Genomic DNA, 18,695 nt, shown 5'->3' with positions numbered 1-18,695 from the left:
GAGGCCCCAAAACTTTAAGCAACTTTCTCAGGCCACTCTGCTAAGAAGTAGGGGGGCCAGCACTTGAGTTCAGCTGGTCTCACTTCATAACTCGTGTGGGCAACCCATAGGCTATACCCCTCGATGCTTTGGCTGCTCTGAAGCTCAGGGTCAGATGTGCACCCATCCTGTGCTCTGGGTGTAGAGCTTACCACTAGATCACTTCCTTTTCCTACCTTTATTTTTTTCCTTTGCTTCAGTTTGCTCGTATAACGCAAACGAAGCTGCAGCCTCTGTGGTATATTTAGTCTCAGCGCAGTGTTGTGTGACAGGATTCTGTGAACAAAATTTTTGTTTTGCTCTTTTCTTAGTTGCATTAATTTTTTTTTGTAACACTATGGATTCTGCACCACAAAATATCAGAAATAAAAACAAGAGCAATGCTCAGTGGATAGAGCATTGGCCTGCGGACCGAAGGGTCCCCGGTTGGATTATGGTCAAGGGCACATACTTCAGTTGTAGGCTCCTCCCCGGCCCGGGCCCTGGTTGGGGCTCGTGCAGGAGGCAAACAATCAATGTGTTTCTCTCACATCGATATTTCTCTCTGTTTTTCCCTCTCTCTTCCACTCTCTCTAAAAATCAATGAAAAAAAATATCCTCAGGTGAGGATTAAAAAAATAAAAATAAAAACAAGAACCTCATCCAGCAATGGCTGAGCTTCCCTTAGCGGTGGAGGGCAGGGAAGGAACCAGTAGGCCAAACCAGAGCCCTAGTTAGTGGGCAGAAGGTGGGGGAGTCCTGGAAACTTGAAAGTTAATAATTTTTGCTCCATCACTTACCAGTTATTTCTGTCCTGCCACGTGGTGTATATCTCTATAAGTTGCTTTCCATTAGTTTTACAATGTAGTGGATGATAAATAATAAAATAAAAGCTAGCCTTCCCTGCAGCCCTGCACCCCCATAGTGGGCAAGAGGGTGCCTGTCAAGTCAGGGTCAGGTGAGAGAAACGTGAGGGGCTAGCGCTACACCCAGAGCACAGGTGGAGAGGAAGATGGGTGGTCTGGAGGCTGAGGTACAGCCACACATCTGGGAGAGGCATAGATGGGGCTGAGGGAGGAGTATTGAGAGGAAAGACTGGACCCCTAAGTCTGGCCTTAAGGTGTTTTGGGGAGCAGCACAAGGCAGAGGTGCCTTCATCTTTCTTTGCAGAGAATGAGGGTTTCTTTTAGTCCAAATGTAGAAGAGTCACACAGAGACACCGCCTCTGCAGATCTAGACATAGTCCCATGGCAAAGTGCCTCAGAAACACCCCCACCCCACCACCCCAGTAACTATCCTCTCCGCCCCTGTCCCCAGCTTAGCGAGGAGCTGAGCCAGCAACTGGAGGCTGTGTGCGGGTCTGTGTTTGGGGAGCTTGAGTCCCAAGCCGTGGACGCCCTGGACCTGCCCGGCTGTTTCCGCATGCGGAGCCACAGCTACCTCCGGGCCATCCAGGCCGGCTGCTCTCAAGACGACGACTGCCTGCCCCTCCTTGCTGCCCCTGCCTCTGTCTCAGGGAGGCCCGGCTCTTGTGAGTACGCCTCGCTTGCCCCCAGCTGGGCCCTAGGTCGGAGGTGCTGGTTCTGACCCCCGCCACAGCTGTGCGTTGTGACCTTGGGCAGGTCGCTTGCCCCTCTGGGGTGGATGATGGCTCCGTGCCTGGCAGCACGTGGAGTCCTGGGCGCCGTGTGGGTGTGTGGGGTGGCGGGACACGGATGCTAGCCGGGCCGCATTTCTCACTGCGTCTCTGTGTCCCTGGCCACAGCCTTCAACTTCAGAAAGGCCCCGCCCCCCATCCCGCCGGGGAGCCAGGCCCCGCCCCGCATCTCCATCACCGCCCAGAGCAGCACCGACTCTGCCCACGAGAGCTTCACGGCGGCCGAGGGCCCCGCCCGGCGCTGCAGCTCCGCCGATGGGCTGGATGGCCCCGCCATGGGCGCGCGCACTCTGGAGTTGGCGCCGGTGCCACCTCGGGCCAGCCCCAAGCCCCCGACACTCATCATCAAGACCATTCCTGGCAGGGAGGAGCTGCGGAGCCTGGCGCGGCAGCGGAAGTGGCGGCCGTCCATTGGGGTGCAGGTATGGGAGGAGGAGGGCAGACGGGAACTCGGGCCCGGGTCGGTTGGGGATGGGTGGAGTGGGCCATCGGGGCCTTCTGGATACATAGACCTTTTCCTTGGCTTACTCCGAGCTGCAGGTAGCCCCTGGGCCTGGTCATGGAGAGGGCTGCTCCAACCAGCCCCAACCCACACCTTTGTCCTTCCTGGCACCATCATCCCTACTGGCGAGTGGAGAGTGGTTCCCAGAATTTGCCACTTTGATGCCGCTGGTTCCTGAGTCTCTCATCTTGTTCAGGCAGATTGTCTTTGCAGGATCTGCCAGCTGGCTAGGGGGTCAAACATTGCTGGCCTTTCTCCCTGGGAAGGGCTTGCGTCCCTGGTCTAGCCCCCAGCCACTGACTCCCCAACTTTGCCACCAGGTGGAGACTATCTCAGACTCGGACACGGAGAACAGGAGTCGAAGAGAGTTCCACTCCATAGGCGTCCAGGTGGAAGAGGACAAGAGGTAGGTCTGAGTGGGGCCATCCTAAGCTTCCTTGGGGGAGAAGAGGAGAGAAGGCTGCATATCGACTTCATTGGCCTGGTCTCCCTGGGCACTCTCTCTTCCTGGCTGAGACCATTTATTGGGGAGGAGTCAGAGCAGCCATTGACGTTATCCACAGAGATAGTCAGTCATCAAATCTAAAGTGAGTTCTCCTTATACCCATGCCTGTCCCCGGTGGTCTGAGGTGGACAGGAGCTATACAGGGGTTGAAGGCAGGGATCGGTAGGGAGAGGTAAGAGGTAGGTGCCGAGCAGATCTCCAACAATTGTCCTTTACAGGGGATAACAGGATTTTGCCAATCCCTTGTTAACTTCCTGTGGTGTCCAAGTATGTGAGCTCAAAGAAAAACAAATAAATATGAAGATTGCCGCTCAGGGGCTCCTGGCACATATAGCACTCCTCTTCACTTGGCTCACACACCATTTAACCAGTTGAGGGTACCTATAATATGCCTGAGTCATTGGTGTACCCGAGATGGTGGCATTACCAACAGCCAGCATTCTGGCATTAGGTGGCCTCAGAAACATTGCTTCCTTAATTTCTCATGGGAAAACTAGCATTGTGAGCTCTGGAGGGAATACTGGGAGAAGTCCCTCTGTTGCTGAGTTCCTGTGGGAATATGCTTTCTTTGATGACCAGGTGGCAGTGTCCATGTGGCCCATCTGCCCTCTGGGCTACAATGCTACCAGGCCGGTGGCCCTAAGTATGGTTTCTGGGAATCTGCCTGAGGCTGGCTGTAAGAGTTACATGGTAATCCATGTTGTTCAAGCCATACCCACTGGAAGAATAAAACTAGAGTCCCAGTAGCAGTCCCTTGCAGCGCTGTTCCAGTTGCCATTGTTGGGCCTCCCCTAAAGTTCCCCCAACTATTTCTGAGAACTCCTGGAGTGTCTTGTGTATGTGCCTGATCAAATGTTTTTCTCTACTTTTACTCTAGCTCCTCCTGCAGCTCCACATGCTCTTGAGACTGTAAATGCCGCCATCAAGGATGGCAAAAATTTGCTTTTGTTGCCCCCATCACTCCCGAAAGCTGTTATCTTCCAAACCCTTATTATTGCACAAAGATCACAGAAGGGTAGCACTTTCTGGCCAACTTCATGGTCTATGTCTTGAGTTTTTTGAGAGGTGTGTTAGGAGGAGGTATGGATGGATGCAGCTCTGTGTTCAGAACCCTTGCCTCCCTCTAATGCTGCCCCATGGGTCATAAACCAAGCCCATGTGCTCCTCACTCACTCCCAATGAGGCTTCTTGGTCCCTCACCCAGATACACCTCTGGGGTCCTCCTATTCCTCCTAACAAGCCCGAATCCTAAGAAGAGTGCAGTAGGCATTCTACTGAGACGCTGGCTAAACCAGCAAATCCTGTCATTCATTCATTGAGTCATTCATTCATTGAGTCATACATTCAGAAAATACTTATTAAGTATACTAGAGGCCCAGTGCATGAAATTCGTGCATGGGGAGGTGTGTCCCTCTCCACACACCTGCACCCTCTTCAATCTGGGACCCCTCAAGGGATGACCGACTTCCACGTAGGATCGGGCCTAAACGGGAAGTTGGTCATCCCTCTCACAATCCAGGACTGCTGGCTCCCAACTGCTCGCCTGCCTGCCTTCCTGATTGCCCCTAACCGCTTCTGCCTGCCAGCCTGATCACCCCCTAACCACTCCCCTGCCAGCCTGATTGATGCCTAACTGCTCCCCTGCCATCCTGATTGCTCATAACTGCCCTCCCCTGCAGGCCTGGTCACCCCTAACTGCCCTCCACTACAGGCCTGGTCACCCCTAACTGCCTTCCCCTGCAGGTCTGCTTGCCCCCAAATGCCCTCCCTTGCAGACCTGGTCCCTCCCAACTGCCCTCCCCTGCTGGCCATCTTGTGGCAGCCATCTTGTGTCCACATGGGGGCAGTCATCTTTGACCACATGGGGGTAGCCATCTTGTATGTTGGAGTTATGGTCAATTTGCATATTATTATTTTATTAGATAGGAGGATTAGATAGGATAGAGGCCTGGTGCATGGGTGGGGGCTGGCTGGTTTGCCCTGAAGGGTGTCCTGGATCAGAGTGGGGGTTCCCTTGGGGCGTGGGGCGGCCTGGGCGAGGGGCCTGTGGTGGTTTGCAGGTCGGCCATGCCCCCTGGCGACCCAAGCAGAGGCCCTGGTATCTGGGATTTATTTATCTTCTATAATTGAAACTTTGTAGCCTTGAGCAGAGCCAAGCCTCCTGCTCGCTCCGTGGCCACAGCCATTTTTGTTGGGATTTATTTATCTTCTATAATTGAAACTTTGTAGCCTTGAGTGTAGGCCTGGGCTGGCCAGGGCGGCAGGGAAGCTTGGCTTCCTCCATTGCCAGGGAAACCCAAGCCTCCTGCTCTCTCTGTGGCCACAGCCATATTGGTTGGGTTAATTTGCATACTCGCTCCTGATTGGCTGGTGGGTGTGGCTTGTTGGTATAGTGGATGTATGGTCAATTTGCATATTACTCTTTTATTAGATAGGATGACAGCTCCTGTTAAATGCTCAGGGAAATATCAAAGACCTGACTCTTGACCTCATAGAAGTTATGGTCTAGAGAGGAATCAAAGCAATGAATAAATCATCCATGAATAAAAATATGATTACTCATTGCATTATAACATATAATGGGGTATTATTTCACATTATGGTGTGAGTATGAAAGAAAAAAAGCAGGAGCTGAGAGAGAAAGGACCTTATTTAAGTTAAGCAGGAGACTTTTAAGCTGAGACTTGTGGATTGACTAGAAACACTCAGGTGATGAGGGGTGGGGGCAGTGCGGATCTTTCCTGGAAGAGGGAATAGCATATGTGAAAGTGCTGGGGCAGGAAAGAGTTTGACCTGCATCAGGAACTAAAAGAAGGTTGATGTGGCTAGTGTGCAATGGGGCAGTGGCAGGGGCCAGGTCATGCCAAGCATGGGCATGATAAAGAAGTAGAATTTAATTATAACTAATGAGTAGCTATTAAGAGGTTAAAGGAGTGTGACATGATCTAATTTATGTTTATAAAAGATCACTAGCTGCTGAGTGGAGAATGAATTTGAGGGAAGTAATAGTAGATATGGAGGAGAAAGGTGATGGTCTTTTGTATTATGGGAGATCTTGTGTTGGGGATTTTTTTTTCTATTGTACTTTATAATCGGGCACTGCTAATGTATATGGACACTGTTAAGTTTTATATATTGGTTTTATATTTAGCAACTTTGCTGCTCTCTTTTATTAGGACTCATTGTTTATCTTACAATCATGATAGGTTTTCCATATAGTCAGTTATTTTTTTTTCTGCAAATAAGGACATTTATTTAAATCTGTTTTTTTTTAAAATTTTATTTCTTTTTGTAATAGTGCATTGAATAGGACTTCTAGTTTGCTGTTGAGTGTACCATGCCTGTCCCAATCCTGATGTTAGTGGATATCTTCTCACTTCCCACTCATAAGTATGATGCTGTTTGCTACAGATTTTGATGAATACTATTTATCGGGTTGAGGAAATTCCCTTCTATTCCTAGTTGGCTAAGAGTTTTCATTTTAATTTTTTTTAAAAAATATAAAATGAGAGTGGAATTTTATTGAGTGCTTTTTTTTCAGAAACTACTTCATAGATTTTTCATTTGTAACATGTTGAATTATATCAAATGGATTTTTCCATGTTGACCTATTCTTTCATTCCTGGATAAATCTTACTTGATACTATTATCAGTTGGGATTAAATTTGGCTGTGCCCTAACCGGTTTGGCTCAGTGGATAGAGTGTCGGCCTGCGGACTGAAAGGTCCCAGGTTCAATTCCGGTCAAGGGCATGTACCTTGGTTGCGGGCACATCCCCAGTAGGGGATGTGCAGGAGGCAGCTGATCGATGTTTCTCTCTCATCGATGTTTCTGGCTCTCTATCCCTCTCCCTTCCTCTCTGTAAAATAAATTTGGCTGTGAGTAATAGGGCCTCGATAATGTCTTAATGTTTTTCCCTGTCATAAAAAAAAAAAAGAAGCCTGTCCAGTGATGCTCAGTGGTTGAGTGTTGATCAATGAAGGTTGAGGTTTGATTCCCTGTTAGGGCATATGCCTGGGTTTTGGGCTCGATCCCCAGTGTGGGACGTGCAGGAGGCAGACGATCTCTGATCGTTGATGTTTCTTTCTCTCTCTTCCTCTCCCTTCCTCTCTGAAATCAATAAAAAAATATATATTTTAATAAGCCTGGATATAGAAGTGAAGTGTTAGACCCGAGGCTTCTTTTATCTTATGCATTCCCACTCTTTGTGTATCACCTCATATTTAAGCAGCTATAGGTCAAGCTCTAGCCAGTCTTCATTCTGAGCAGTAGGAGGGAAGAAGAGAGAAGGGGTGCAGTCTTTCCTTTTTAATAAGACTTTCTGACAGTTACACACAACACTTTCACCTACATCACATTGAAATCTCATCACCTGGTGGTATCTAGCTGCAAGGGAGGCTGTGGAATAGACAAAGAGAAGAATGATATATTGAACTCTAGTAGTTTTGGTCACAGACTTGCTGGATTATTTTTATATACCTTGTTGGATTTTTGAATAGCTATTACTTAAGATTTTTATATCTGTATTCATAGCTGATATTGGCCTATTATTTTGCTTTTATTGTTGTTAGTTCAGGTATTAAGATTATGCTAGTTTCCTTAAATGAGTTTGACAGCACTCTCTGTGTTTTGTTCTTTGGAACAATTTGTGTAAAGTAGGAATTATATATTCCTTAAAGGTTTGGTAAAGGTTGCCCATAAAACTACCTCAGCCTGATGCCTTTAGGGGATAGGAGAAACTTTTTTAAAAAATACACTTTATTGATTTCAGAGAGAGGAAGGGTGAGAGAGATAGAAACATTCATTGGCTGCTTCCTGCTAGGGATTGAGCCTGTAAACCGGGCATGTGCCCTGACCAGGGAATTGAACTGGCAACCTCCTGGAGCATGAGATGACGGTCAACTAACCCAGCCACACAGGCCAGCCATGAGAAACTTTTTGAACTACAGCTTCAGTGTCTTTAGTGGTTATTGATCTGTTCTGGTTTCATTTTCCTTCTTGAGTTAATTTTGGTGATTTATATTTTTCTAAAAAAATGGGCCAATTTACAAAAATGGACAATTTTCAAAAATTTTGGCACAAATATTCTGTTATAGTATTACAGTTTTATAAACATTTACTGTATCTAAAGGTTATGCCCCTTTTCATTCCTTCCTTTCTTAATCAATCTTGTCTGAGGTTTGTATATTTATCATCCTATGTAATAAAAGCCTAATATGCAAATCAACTGAATGGCAGAACGACCGGTGGAATGACTGGTCGCTATGACTTGCACTGACCACCAGGGGGGCAGACACTCAACACAGGAGCTGTGCCCAGCCTGCAGGCCCCAGGCCAGCCAAGGCAGGTGCTAGTGGGGGCCCCCTGATTGCCCTGCAGAGGGAGGCGACTGGCGGCAGTGGAGAGCTTGGCTGGCCAGTGAGTGGGCGGCGGTGAGGGCAGGGCCGGTGAGCAGGTGGCGCCAGACCAGCCAAGGCAGGTGTCAGCGAGGGCCTCCTCATCGCCCCACCGGTTGCCCCACAGATCGGCCCTGATCGCCAGCCAGGCCTAGGGACCCTACCCATGCACGAATTTCGTGCACCGGGCCACTAGTTTAAATGTATTTATTAAGCTGTATTTTATTAATCTTTAAAAAACTAGCTTTTGGTTTCGGTGAGCATCTCTATTGTTTGTTTCTATTTTGTCATTAATATTTCCTGCCATCTACTACTTTTGTGTTACTATATTCTTTCTTCTACCATCTTTGTCTTTTTTTCAGCCCCTTGAACATAATTTCTTATTTTCTAACATGTGCTTTTAAAGCTATACATTCCCTTGTAACTAACTGTTACAGCTGCCGCTCGTAGGTTTTGAGATACACTGTTTTCATTGTTTAATTTGAAATGGTTTGCAACTTTCATCATAATTTCCTTTTTAACTTGTGAATTATTTAGACTTTTTTTTAGTTTTTAAATGTATTTTTTGGGGAGAGGGTCTACCTTTTCCCTCTTGATTTCTAAATTTGCTACGTTGTGGTCATAGTATGCCTTCTGTATGATGTTTATTCTGTAGAGTTTGGCGAGGCTTCATCCCTCATATGCACATATAAGTACATATGATCAGACATGTAAACATTTTTCAAATGTTTATCCTCAAATTGTTTTGGTTTCTTTATCTTCAATTTTTTTTGGTTTGATCTACCATTTCTGAGAATGGTGTGTTAAAATGTCTCCCCATTACTTTTCATGTTCCCTGGTAATTTTATTAATATTTTTAGTTTGATTAAAGTGCTATTTAGAAGTGTTCAGGCTTATGATTGTTGTATCTTCTTGGTAGGTTGGCCCTTTTATTATGAAACTAGAGGCCCGGTACATGAAATTCGTGCATGGGTAGGGTCCCTAGGCTGGCCGGCAATCAGGGCTGATTGGGGCCTTCCAGCTGCTGGCTGGGGCCTTCCTTCATTCCGCGCCACCCCCCAGTGGTCAGGCATATGTCATAGCAAGCAATCGAACTCCCGTTATCCCGGTCGAACTCCAAAGGGGACAATTTGCATATTAAGCTTTTATATATATAGATAGGCTGTTTTTCATCTTTACTAATGGCTTTTGCCTAGAATTATGTTTTGTCTGATTTTATTGCTATGGCTGCTTTCTTTTGGTTAATTTTCCAATTTATCTTTTTCATCTTTTATTTTCAACCTTCCTATATCCTCCTGTTTAGATGTGTTGCTTGTAAGCAGTATGGACCTAGAGTTTAGTAGACATATTTCATCCACTTATATGTATTTTGATTACTGATATATTTCTGTCATCTCTTTAAAAATTTTCCATTTGATATGCTTTTTTTTTTTTTTGCTGTGCCCCTCTCCTACTTTTCTGCCTTCTATTGAACTGATCAAATTTATTTTATCTCTCTTTTTTCCCCCTCCACTGGCTGGGAAGTACATTTTAGTGATAATTTTTCTCAAAATTTTAACAAATATACTTAATTTATATTTTTCTAATAGTCTAAAATTTGTCATTATTTCTATCCTTCTTAGGTACAAAACAAGTACCTTAAACACTTTAATTTCCTTTTTAACTCCCTCCTCCCATCTTCCATGTTATATATTTATCTAGTATTTTGATTATATCTCTTTTTAAAAAACTCTTCTAAATCAGTTGTTGTTATATCTTTTATGGTTTAATATTTAGTTTTACAAACATGTTTTAACAATTTATGTGTTCACTATTGTTTGTTACTGCCCACTCCTTCCTCATGGGTTCAATTTCCTTTATGCTGAAGTACTTCTTGAGCTTGAGACCAGTTTTAGAGTTAATATCTCAGCTTGAGATTTCTATATTTCACTGGTAGTACTCATTTGAACCCCACACCCCCACAAAAAGCAGCCTTAATGTTTTGTTTTCTCAGCATCTTACTTCTTAGCCACTTTCCTGAATCATGATGTGAGTTTTCAAGTCCAAGTTTGTAAATGAAATGACCATTCTTGGCTGCTGGCTTTATGCATAGGGTCTCCTTCCAGCTCACCAGATGCACAGGTTTGGGGTCTCTCTTATTCTTCCTGGGTGTCACCATCCAGCCTCTAGCCTATGTCTGGCCTGATATTCCTGTGGCTCATTTGGCTTAGATCCCCTCTCACTGCTTGTGTTTTGAATTTCCTTCTTGTCTCTAGTACCTGAAGATTTCTCTTTTCTATTTCAGGCTTGGCATTATAGCAAACCCACCTTTCCCACTTTATGTTAGCCAGCATTTCCAAATGTTTAAGGGGTGGGTGGAGCTTCCCAAGTTGGTTCAATCTACAATATTGATCAGTTGTCTGGACTAGGCTGATAGCAGCAGGTACAGGGAGAAGTGGACCAATTTGAGAAGCATTTGGAGTGAAGTCAGGAAGGGCAGGGACTGGCAGACAATGAGGTCTTCTTTGCTCTTGTGTAGGTATTCAGGGAGTTCTTGGTGGGGTGGGCCAATGAGATGGTGTTGGGTAAATGTGTAAAGAACTGAATTACTTGGGATGATCACATTGGAAACTCAGAGGGGGTGACAGGTGGGGAGAGAAGAAATCTGGCACATCTTTCTGGCCAGGCTCCCTTGCTTGTCGGCTGAAGGCATCCTTAGTTATACACCTGCACTATCCTTTCTGTCCCTTATGTCCCTGGCACTTTCAGTCTGACTTACCACACACCATGCCCCAACTGGCACATAAAAGTGAACCATGAATACCAACAGCCTTTCTAGGCAAATATCGAGGACTAGCTCCCCCCCTCCCCGTACCCGCTGCCACCCCATTTTCTTGGACTTTCTTGTTTTTGCTCTTATCTCACTGGTCCCAGTATCTCTCTCTCTCTCTCTCTCTCTCTCTCTCTCTCTCTCTCTCTATCTCTATCTCTATCTCTATCTCTATCTCTATCTCTCTATCTCTCCCCACCCCTCTCTCTCTGTCCCCTTTGGTTTTAAAACTTGCGGGGGAGGAAAGGTCTCTATTTCTGCCTTTCAGACTGTTCCTTGCTAACCTATTGGGTGAGGAGTTCAGAGTTATTGCCTCTGATACCTGGGAGTCATCTGCAGGGACTTCCAGCTGTCCATCATTAGTGGTGACTTGGCTTAGAAATACACAGGGGTGGGAGTTGGTGCTCCTTCAGTTCCATCTCCACTGCACCTCCACCCAAATATTTACTGTAACACTATTATTTGTCAATCACTCGGCGGGGCACTGAGGCTACAAAGGTGAGCAGAACACACAGCCCCTGCCCTGTGAAGCTTATGGCCATGTTCACCTAAGAACCTCATAGATGAAGTAGGAAAAAACATTATGTTATTTATTTGAAACTGAAATGTAACTGAAGTCCTGTATTTATTCTGACAACCCTACTTTTACCCACTGTGCCCAGTCAGGGCCGTCTGGAGAGCTCTGTGTAGGAAAGTCATCCTATACCCATGATCTTTCCTTATGATCATGGCCATCTCTGGCTTTGGGACCTTGAGAAGGGAGTGTGCTGAAAGAACAGAGCCCCTTGAGCGTTGGGAAGGAAGCTTGCATCCTCATGAAGCTATATTCCAATAATAGTCCTGCAAAAACAAGCCCTGATAGCTGAAGAATGGACGCTGCCTCCATTCTTCAGCTATCAACTCCAAGCTGGTTTCGGACTGACCATCATGACTCTACTTAAATCTCCCACCCTATCATAGCCCCCTAGGATGGAGTGGGGGGACTCAGGGACCCCAATTGATTCTATGTTTAAGTTCCTAGATGCTTTCTCAAAGCGGGAGCCAGCACAATGGCTGAGCCTTGCTGAAATGTCCCTGCGCTTACTCCCCCTCTGCCCACTCCCCCACATCCCCTGTCAACCTGCTGCCAAGTACTCTTGGCAAAACCTCTTAACAACTCCTGGATGTTGAGCATTCCTTAGACACTGTGTCTCCTGGGATGAACCAGTTTTTTCCCAGAGCCTCTTGTGTTTTCCCCTAGAGAATCACAGTAGAAATGTCTCCCTGAAGTAACCATGATAACAGCTTTCAGAATAATCAGAAATGTGATCATTGTGGCCCTAAAGAACTTGAGGGGAGGAAGCCTCCTCAACTTTGTAAAAAAAGCTTGGGGAGAAAATATTGGAAAAGGCATTGTTATAAATTAGTGACAATTCGTAACTGAGGTCAGTTTCTATTCTATGTTTACAGCATTGGTGAGGACCACAGTGGATACTGCCAAATGCAAAACTAAATAGGGACATAAGCCCTGAACTTCAGTACCCTGAAAATGCATCTATTATAGTTAGGATTAGATTTGGCTGTGAATTACAGAAAACCCCCAAATGACAGTGACTTAAATATAATACAAGTTTATTTCTCTCTTGCTTAGAAGAAATCAGAGAGAGAGTCAACTGAGGGGCTGTTAGGTGCTCTACAGTGTCAGCACCCAGGCTTCCGCTATTTTATTGCTCCTCCATCCTGATTTCCATCTCATGTTCCCAGATGGCTGCTTGAGGTCCAGCCATCACCACGTCTGTATTCTGGTCAGCAGGGAGGAGGAAGGAACAAAGAAGGACATGTTCTCCTTTTAAGAACATTTCCTGGCCCAGCCAGCATGGCTCAGTGGTTGAGCGTTGACCTAGGAACTAGGAGGTCACGGTTCAATTCCCAGTCAGGGCACATGCCTGGGTTGTGGGCTCGATCCCCAGTGTGGGGGGGGGGGGTGCAAGAGGCAGCCAATCAGTGATTCTCTCTCATCATTGATGTTTCTCTCTCTCCCTCTCAATAAAAATATATTTTTTAAAAAAGAAGAACAGCCCTAACCGGTTTGGCTCAGTGGATAGAGCATCAGCCTGTGGACTGAAGAGTCCCAGGTTCGATTCCAGTCAAGGGCATGTACCTTGGTTGCGGGCACATCCTCAGTAGGGGTTGTGCAGGAGGCAGCTGATCGATGTTTCTCTCTCGTCGATGTTTCTAACTCTCTATCCCTCTCCCTTCTTCTCTGTAAAAAATCAATAAAATATTTAAAAAAATAAAAGAAAAATAAACATTGACCAAACTGTGCTTTAAAAAAAAAAAGAAGAAGAAGAAGAACATTTTCTGGAAGTTGCACATACAACTTCTGCTTATATCCTGCCTAGAGCTTAGCCATACATGGCTACATCTAGCTGCAAGGGAGATTGGTAAACAAATCTTTATTAGAAGTGGCCATGTGTCCATCCTAAAATCGTGGGATTTTATTACTTAGGAAGAATGGATGGTGGGGATTATTAGTGTTCTCTACCATCCTTTCTTCCAGCCAACCAGTCAGCTAACATTTAAGGATGAGTAACTGCCCTCTTTAGTAAGGGAGATAGATATGCAAATAACTTACTGCAATACAATGTGATATGGAGTATAAAAGAGGTTTTATTCAGAGTGCTGTGGGAGAACAGATGGAAATGATCAACAGCAATCATAATAATGAATAACTACAATGCCCTAGCTGGGTTCTCAGTGCTACATTCCCATGATTTCATTTGTCCAGCTTCTTTCTTTTCAGCAAGAGCTACAATCCTCTCTGCCTCTCCATATAAGTAGCTAATATTTACAATTGGCAGCCCAGGTGCTGCTCTAAGTTTCTAACATTTATTGTCTATTAATAATCCTAGGAGCAGGTACTATTATCATTTTTCTTTATATGTGAGGAAACTGAGGCACAAGCCATAGTGCTGGGTGTTGGACCCAGGAAGTCTGGCTTTAGAGTAGGGTGCTTAACCACTCTGCTAGGCTACTCCCCTAAAGAAGCTTGTTTTCATTCCTTCCCCCGCTTCCCCACCCCCAACTATCCAGCATTCTTTCTGCTCACTTTATTACAATGACTGAGGTCATCTGGTGGGATCTCTCTCCACTTCTGGACCAACTCCTCACTTACTTGCATCTTTTCCCTTTCCTTCTCCACTAGTCCTGCCTCAGGGGTGAGTCATCTTTCTTCCTGATTAAAGCCTCCCCTCTCCCTCAATCCTAGGTGGGCAGTGGAGTGTTTGAGAGCTGGCCTCACAGCCATATTGTACTAATTTGATAAATGTCTGATCTTAGGGAGTCACTTAACCTCTCTAAGCTTCTGTTTTCTCATCTGTAAGTAGAGGTAGTACTAACACCCTTATCATGGGGCTATTTGTGAGGATTGAGCATATTTATTCACATACAGTGTTTAGCATATACTAAGTGCTCACTGGGTGTTAGTTGTTATTTACAAGAGGCCCGGTGCACGGATTCTTGCACTGGTGGAGTCCCTCAGCCTGGCCTGCAGGAATCGGGCTGAACCAGCTCTTCAACATCCCCTGAGGGGTCCCAGCTTGTGAGGGGGTGCAGGCCAGGCAGAGGGACCCCACCGGTGCACGATTGGGGTAGGGAGGGACCACAGGAGGGTTCCTGGGCGTGTCCGGTCCATCTCACCCAGTCCTGGTGGGCCAGACCACAGCAGCTCCTAACCTACTGTTTGGAGCATCTGCCCCCTGGTGGTCAGTGCATGTCATAGCAACGGGTCGAATGAATGGTTGGACACTTAGCATATTAGACTTTTATTATATAGGATTCCCCTATTTTCTGGTTTCTTGGACTACTCTCTAGAGTAGCTTCAATTGATTTCTCTTAACAAGTTGTATTAATTTCCTATTGGTGCTGTAATAAATGACCACAAATTTAGTGGCCTCCAATAGTACATATTTATTACTAGAGGCCCGGTGCACAAAATTCCTGCACAGGTAGGGTCCCTAGGCCTGGCCGGTGATCAGAGCTGACCTGTGGGGCGACCAGCAGGGCCATCAGGGGGCCCCCACTGGCACCCACCTTGGCCGGCCTGGCGCCACCCACTTGCCAGCCCTGCCCCCCGCTGCTGCCACCGGTAGCCTCCCATTTCAGGGCGACCGGCGGGGCAGTTGGGGGCCCCCTGCTCCCACCCATCTTGGCTAGCTGGGGCCTGAGGGCTTGGGGCAGCTCCTGCATTGAGCATCTGTCCCCTGGTGGTCAGTACGTGTCATAGTGACCAGTAATTCCACCGGTCATTCCGCTGGTCGTTGAATTTGCATATTAGGCTTTTATTATATAGGATTTTACTAGAGGCCCAGTGCACAAATTCGTGCACAGGTGGGGTCCCTCAGCCTGGCCGGTGAACAAGGCCTATCAGGAGGCTGGCTGGCTGGCCAGGGGTGGCAGGGTAGGTAGGGACCCCGGGAGGTTGACTGTGGGAGCACACTGACCACCAGGGGGCAGCCCCTGCGTTGAGCGTCTGCCCCCTGATGGTCAGTGTGCGTCTAGAGGTTGGAAGTCTGAACTGGGTTTCACTGGGCTAAAATCAAGGACTGATCCCCCTGGAAATGCAGGGAAGAATCCATTTAGTCACCTTTTCCAGTTTATAGAGATAGTTTGCGTTCCTTGGCTTGTAGCCCACTTCTGTCTTCAAAGCCAGCAATGGCAGGCTGTCCTCACATGGCATCACTCCAACCTTGATTCCATTGTCCCAACTTTGACTCTGACTTTCCTGCTTCCCTCTTTCATTTATAAGGACCTTTGTGATTAAATTAGACACACCTGGATAATCCAGTCTGTTTTCATCTCAAGATCCTTAAAGTAATCTACAAAGATTCTTTTGCCATGGAAGGTAACATCCACAGCTTCCGGGAATTAGGGCATGAACCTCTTTGGACAGCCATTATTCTGTTTACCCCCAAAACTCTCCCCGCTTGAGATATGGCTTGTGAGAACCATCCTAAACAAAATACCTCTCCCTTCTTTTCCCCAGATTTTTGAGATGTAATTGACAAATAATAAAAATATCTCTCCCTTAAAGGTACACTGTCACTCTAGACAGTTTGGCTTAGTGGATAGAGCATCAGACTGTGGACTGAAGGGTCCCAGGTTTGATTCCGGTCAAGGGCACATGCCCAGGTTGTGGGCTCGATCCCCAGTAGGGGTGTGCAAGAGGCAGCCGGTCAATGATTCTCTCTCATCATTGATGTTTCTCTCTCTCCCTCTCCCTTCCTCTCTGAAATCAACAAGAATATATATATATTTTAAAAAGGTACACTGTCCTCTCTTCCTCTCTTCTCAACAATTTCTTTTCAAGAGCTGTATTGGCTAGTTTTCTCCACCTCCTGACAACCTGCTATCTGCTTCTGCCCCTATACTCCACCAGACCGACTTGCCCTCATCACCATTGCCAAATCAATGGACACCTTTCATTCTTAACCGGCTGCATTTTCCATGTTGGTTGCTCACTCCTTCTTGAGACCCATCTGTTCCCTATCTGCTTTTAAGTGTCTTTGTCCTGGTGTTCTTCCTTGTTCTTTCTGGCTTAGGCACCTTAGGGGGTACACTCTCTCCACCTACTCATGAAAGGTCCTTGTTCCCTGGGGTTTTGGATCTTTGTTCCATTGCTCTTCTCTTGGGTGATCTTGTCCCACACTTCTGGTTGTAAATGCCACTTGCACAAAGATGATTGGCCCCTGCCTGTGCTGTGAAAATCTCTGGCTGGAAGTGTTGATGAAGATTGTGCTTCCAGTAATCCCATAAACTCCTCAACTTTGTTGGTCTTTCTTGAAGTAGACCCAATGAGAGAGCTCCTTGAGGTGGGTGCTGACTTGAGAACCATGAAGCCTGGGGTACTTAGGCTTTTATTCCAGACTGTGTGGCCTATTCCGTCAAGAATGTGTGGTCCTTTCAGGACGACCTGAGAGGACAGGTGAAAGGCAGCAAACCCAGTGGTGCCAAAAGACAGATCCATGTTTCATGGGAGTAACAGGAAAGCAAGCAGGGAAGGCATGTCTCCAATACTGTGTTTATTGGGGCAAACCCCACCTTTATCTGTGTGGTTTGCAACTGCTGGAGCTCTGAAGGAGCCAAAGGCTACCTGGAGCTCAAAGGCACAAAAATAGTCAAAGGGAGCCAAAGTGCATCCTAACAGTTCAGTTAGATAAGACTCTCATCAGAAACAGAGAACAGTGTAACCCAACAGTGGGGCTGCCTCAAATGCAAGAAGATTGCTGAGGGAGGTACGGTACAGAGGATGGTCTTGGAGGCAGTCTGGAGGTCCACAGAGGAAGAGGAGACTTGGGCAGAGAATGGAAAGGGAGCAAGGAGGAGGAAGCCATTTTAGGCAGGGAAATAGCATGGGCAAAGGCTTAGAGTCAGGGCCAGTATAATCTACTTGGGGAACAAGGAGAATGCAGGGGAGATAAGGTTGGAGAGAACTGCATCCAGAGGATATCCTCGCATTAGGGTAGATGCTAACATAGGAAGCTTGAACTATATCTGGTTGGCATGAAGAAGCTATGGAAAAGGTTTGAGCAGGGGGATGAATTGAACAGAGGTCAATTTTAGGAAGACTACTCCAGTCCTGGGTGGATTGATGAGGGGAGTGTTGAGTACCAGATCTTAAAATATGCAAGATGTAATTTTAGAGAGAAGAGGAACCTTGGCAATTACTGGTCCATTCCTATCATTTTATATAGTGTGTGTATATTTATATATCATATATAATCATGTTTTATATATGCACACATGTATATATTAAATGGCCTAGCTAGAGGGTGAGTGACTTCCCAAAGGCACATAGCAACAAGACTAGCGTTAGTACTCAGGTCAGACTCCTAATCCAGTGCTCTTCTGTGCCCTACTCAGTAGAGGCAGAGATGTATGAACGGAGGCTGATCCAACAGTCAAGGCAGAGAGTGATGCAAGTCTTGACCAGGGCAGGACAGGGCAGACACCAAGGTGAAGACCATGTGCGAGGCAATGTGATATATTCTCTTTCTCTCTCTCGGGGTGGGGGTTGGGACATAAGGCTTGTTAGAGACTGCACATGAGCGCATCTCTTTTTCCTGGGTCCTGCAGCATCCTTCTGGGCCTGGTTTCTATGGCAACAGCTCCCAGCAGGCAGCCTGCCAGCTGGAGGGAAGCAGGCAGGCAAGGCAGGCAGGGAGAGAAGGCCTGGGCAGCAAGAGGAAGGCTGAAGTTGTGGGGGTTGGGGGGACCTCCTGGGAAGCTGGAGGGGCCCCCAGAGCTCCTCTCTCCTGATAATATGAGTAGAGTTTGCTTAGGACACAAGTGCCTTTCTTTTGTGATCCTTGAAATTCCAGACCTCAAACATCTGTTCACCTCTCCACCCACCCCTACATCTCCTGACTCCCACGTCAAGTATTGTCTGGCCCCAGCCTCATGCACTTCAGGGGCCACTGATTTCTTCATAGAACCCAGAGGGGAAAAAGAACAAGGCCAGTTGACTTTCTGTTTTGCATATGATTTGCTTATTATTAACTCAAAGAAGAAATTTCCAGGCCTTATGCCATTCCTGCCAACAACTTAATTCAACTCCATTGGCACCGGCTGACTGTGTCTGGCCAGGCTTTGGGCTGAGCCATGGGGTCCCTAGAGGAGGAGAAGTCCTCCCAGCTGCTTCCACCTCCCTTCTCCCCAGCTGCTCCAAGGCAGTTCTTCCTGATGTTCCAGCACTGGTGCCTTGGGAAGTACTTGGGCTGTGGAGCAAGCAGCAGCCCTTGGTCCAAATGCTGGCTCTGCTTATTTATAGC

General features: G+C 46.7%; 1 protein-coding gene across 1 annotated transcript in view; it reads left to right on the top strand.

Annotated features, from left to right (window-relative positions):
- The window catches only part of DLGAP3 (DLG associated protein 3), a 59,067-nt gene that overhangs the window by 36,258 nt on the left and 4,114 nt on the right, over positions 1 to 18,695 (top strand). The window contains exons 6-8 of the mRNA XM_080657946.1: positions 1,336 to 1,549; positions 1,784 to 2,097; positions 2,498 to 2,583. Of these exons, the coding sequence (XP_080514072.1) occupies positions 1,336 to 1,549; positions 1,784 to 2,097; positions 2,498 to 2,583 (614 nt within the window). The remainder of the gene's footprint in view (positions 1 to 1,335; positions 1,550 to 1,783; positions 2,098 to 2,497; positions 2,584 to 18,695) is intronic.

This window comes from Plecotus auritus, assembly GCF_963455305.1.
Source record: "Plecotus auritus genome assembly, chromosome: 2".
In the NCBI taxonomy this organism is placed as follows: Eukaryota; Metazoa; Chordata; class Mammalia; order Chiroptera; family Vespertilionidae; genus Plecotus; species Plecotus auritus.
This window is presented reverse-complemented; position numbering and strand designations above follow the sequence as displayed.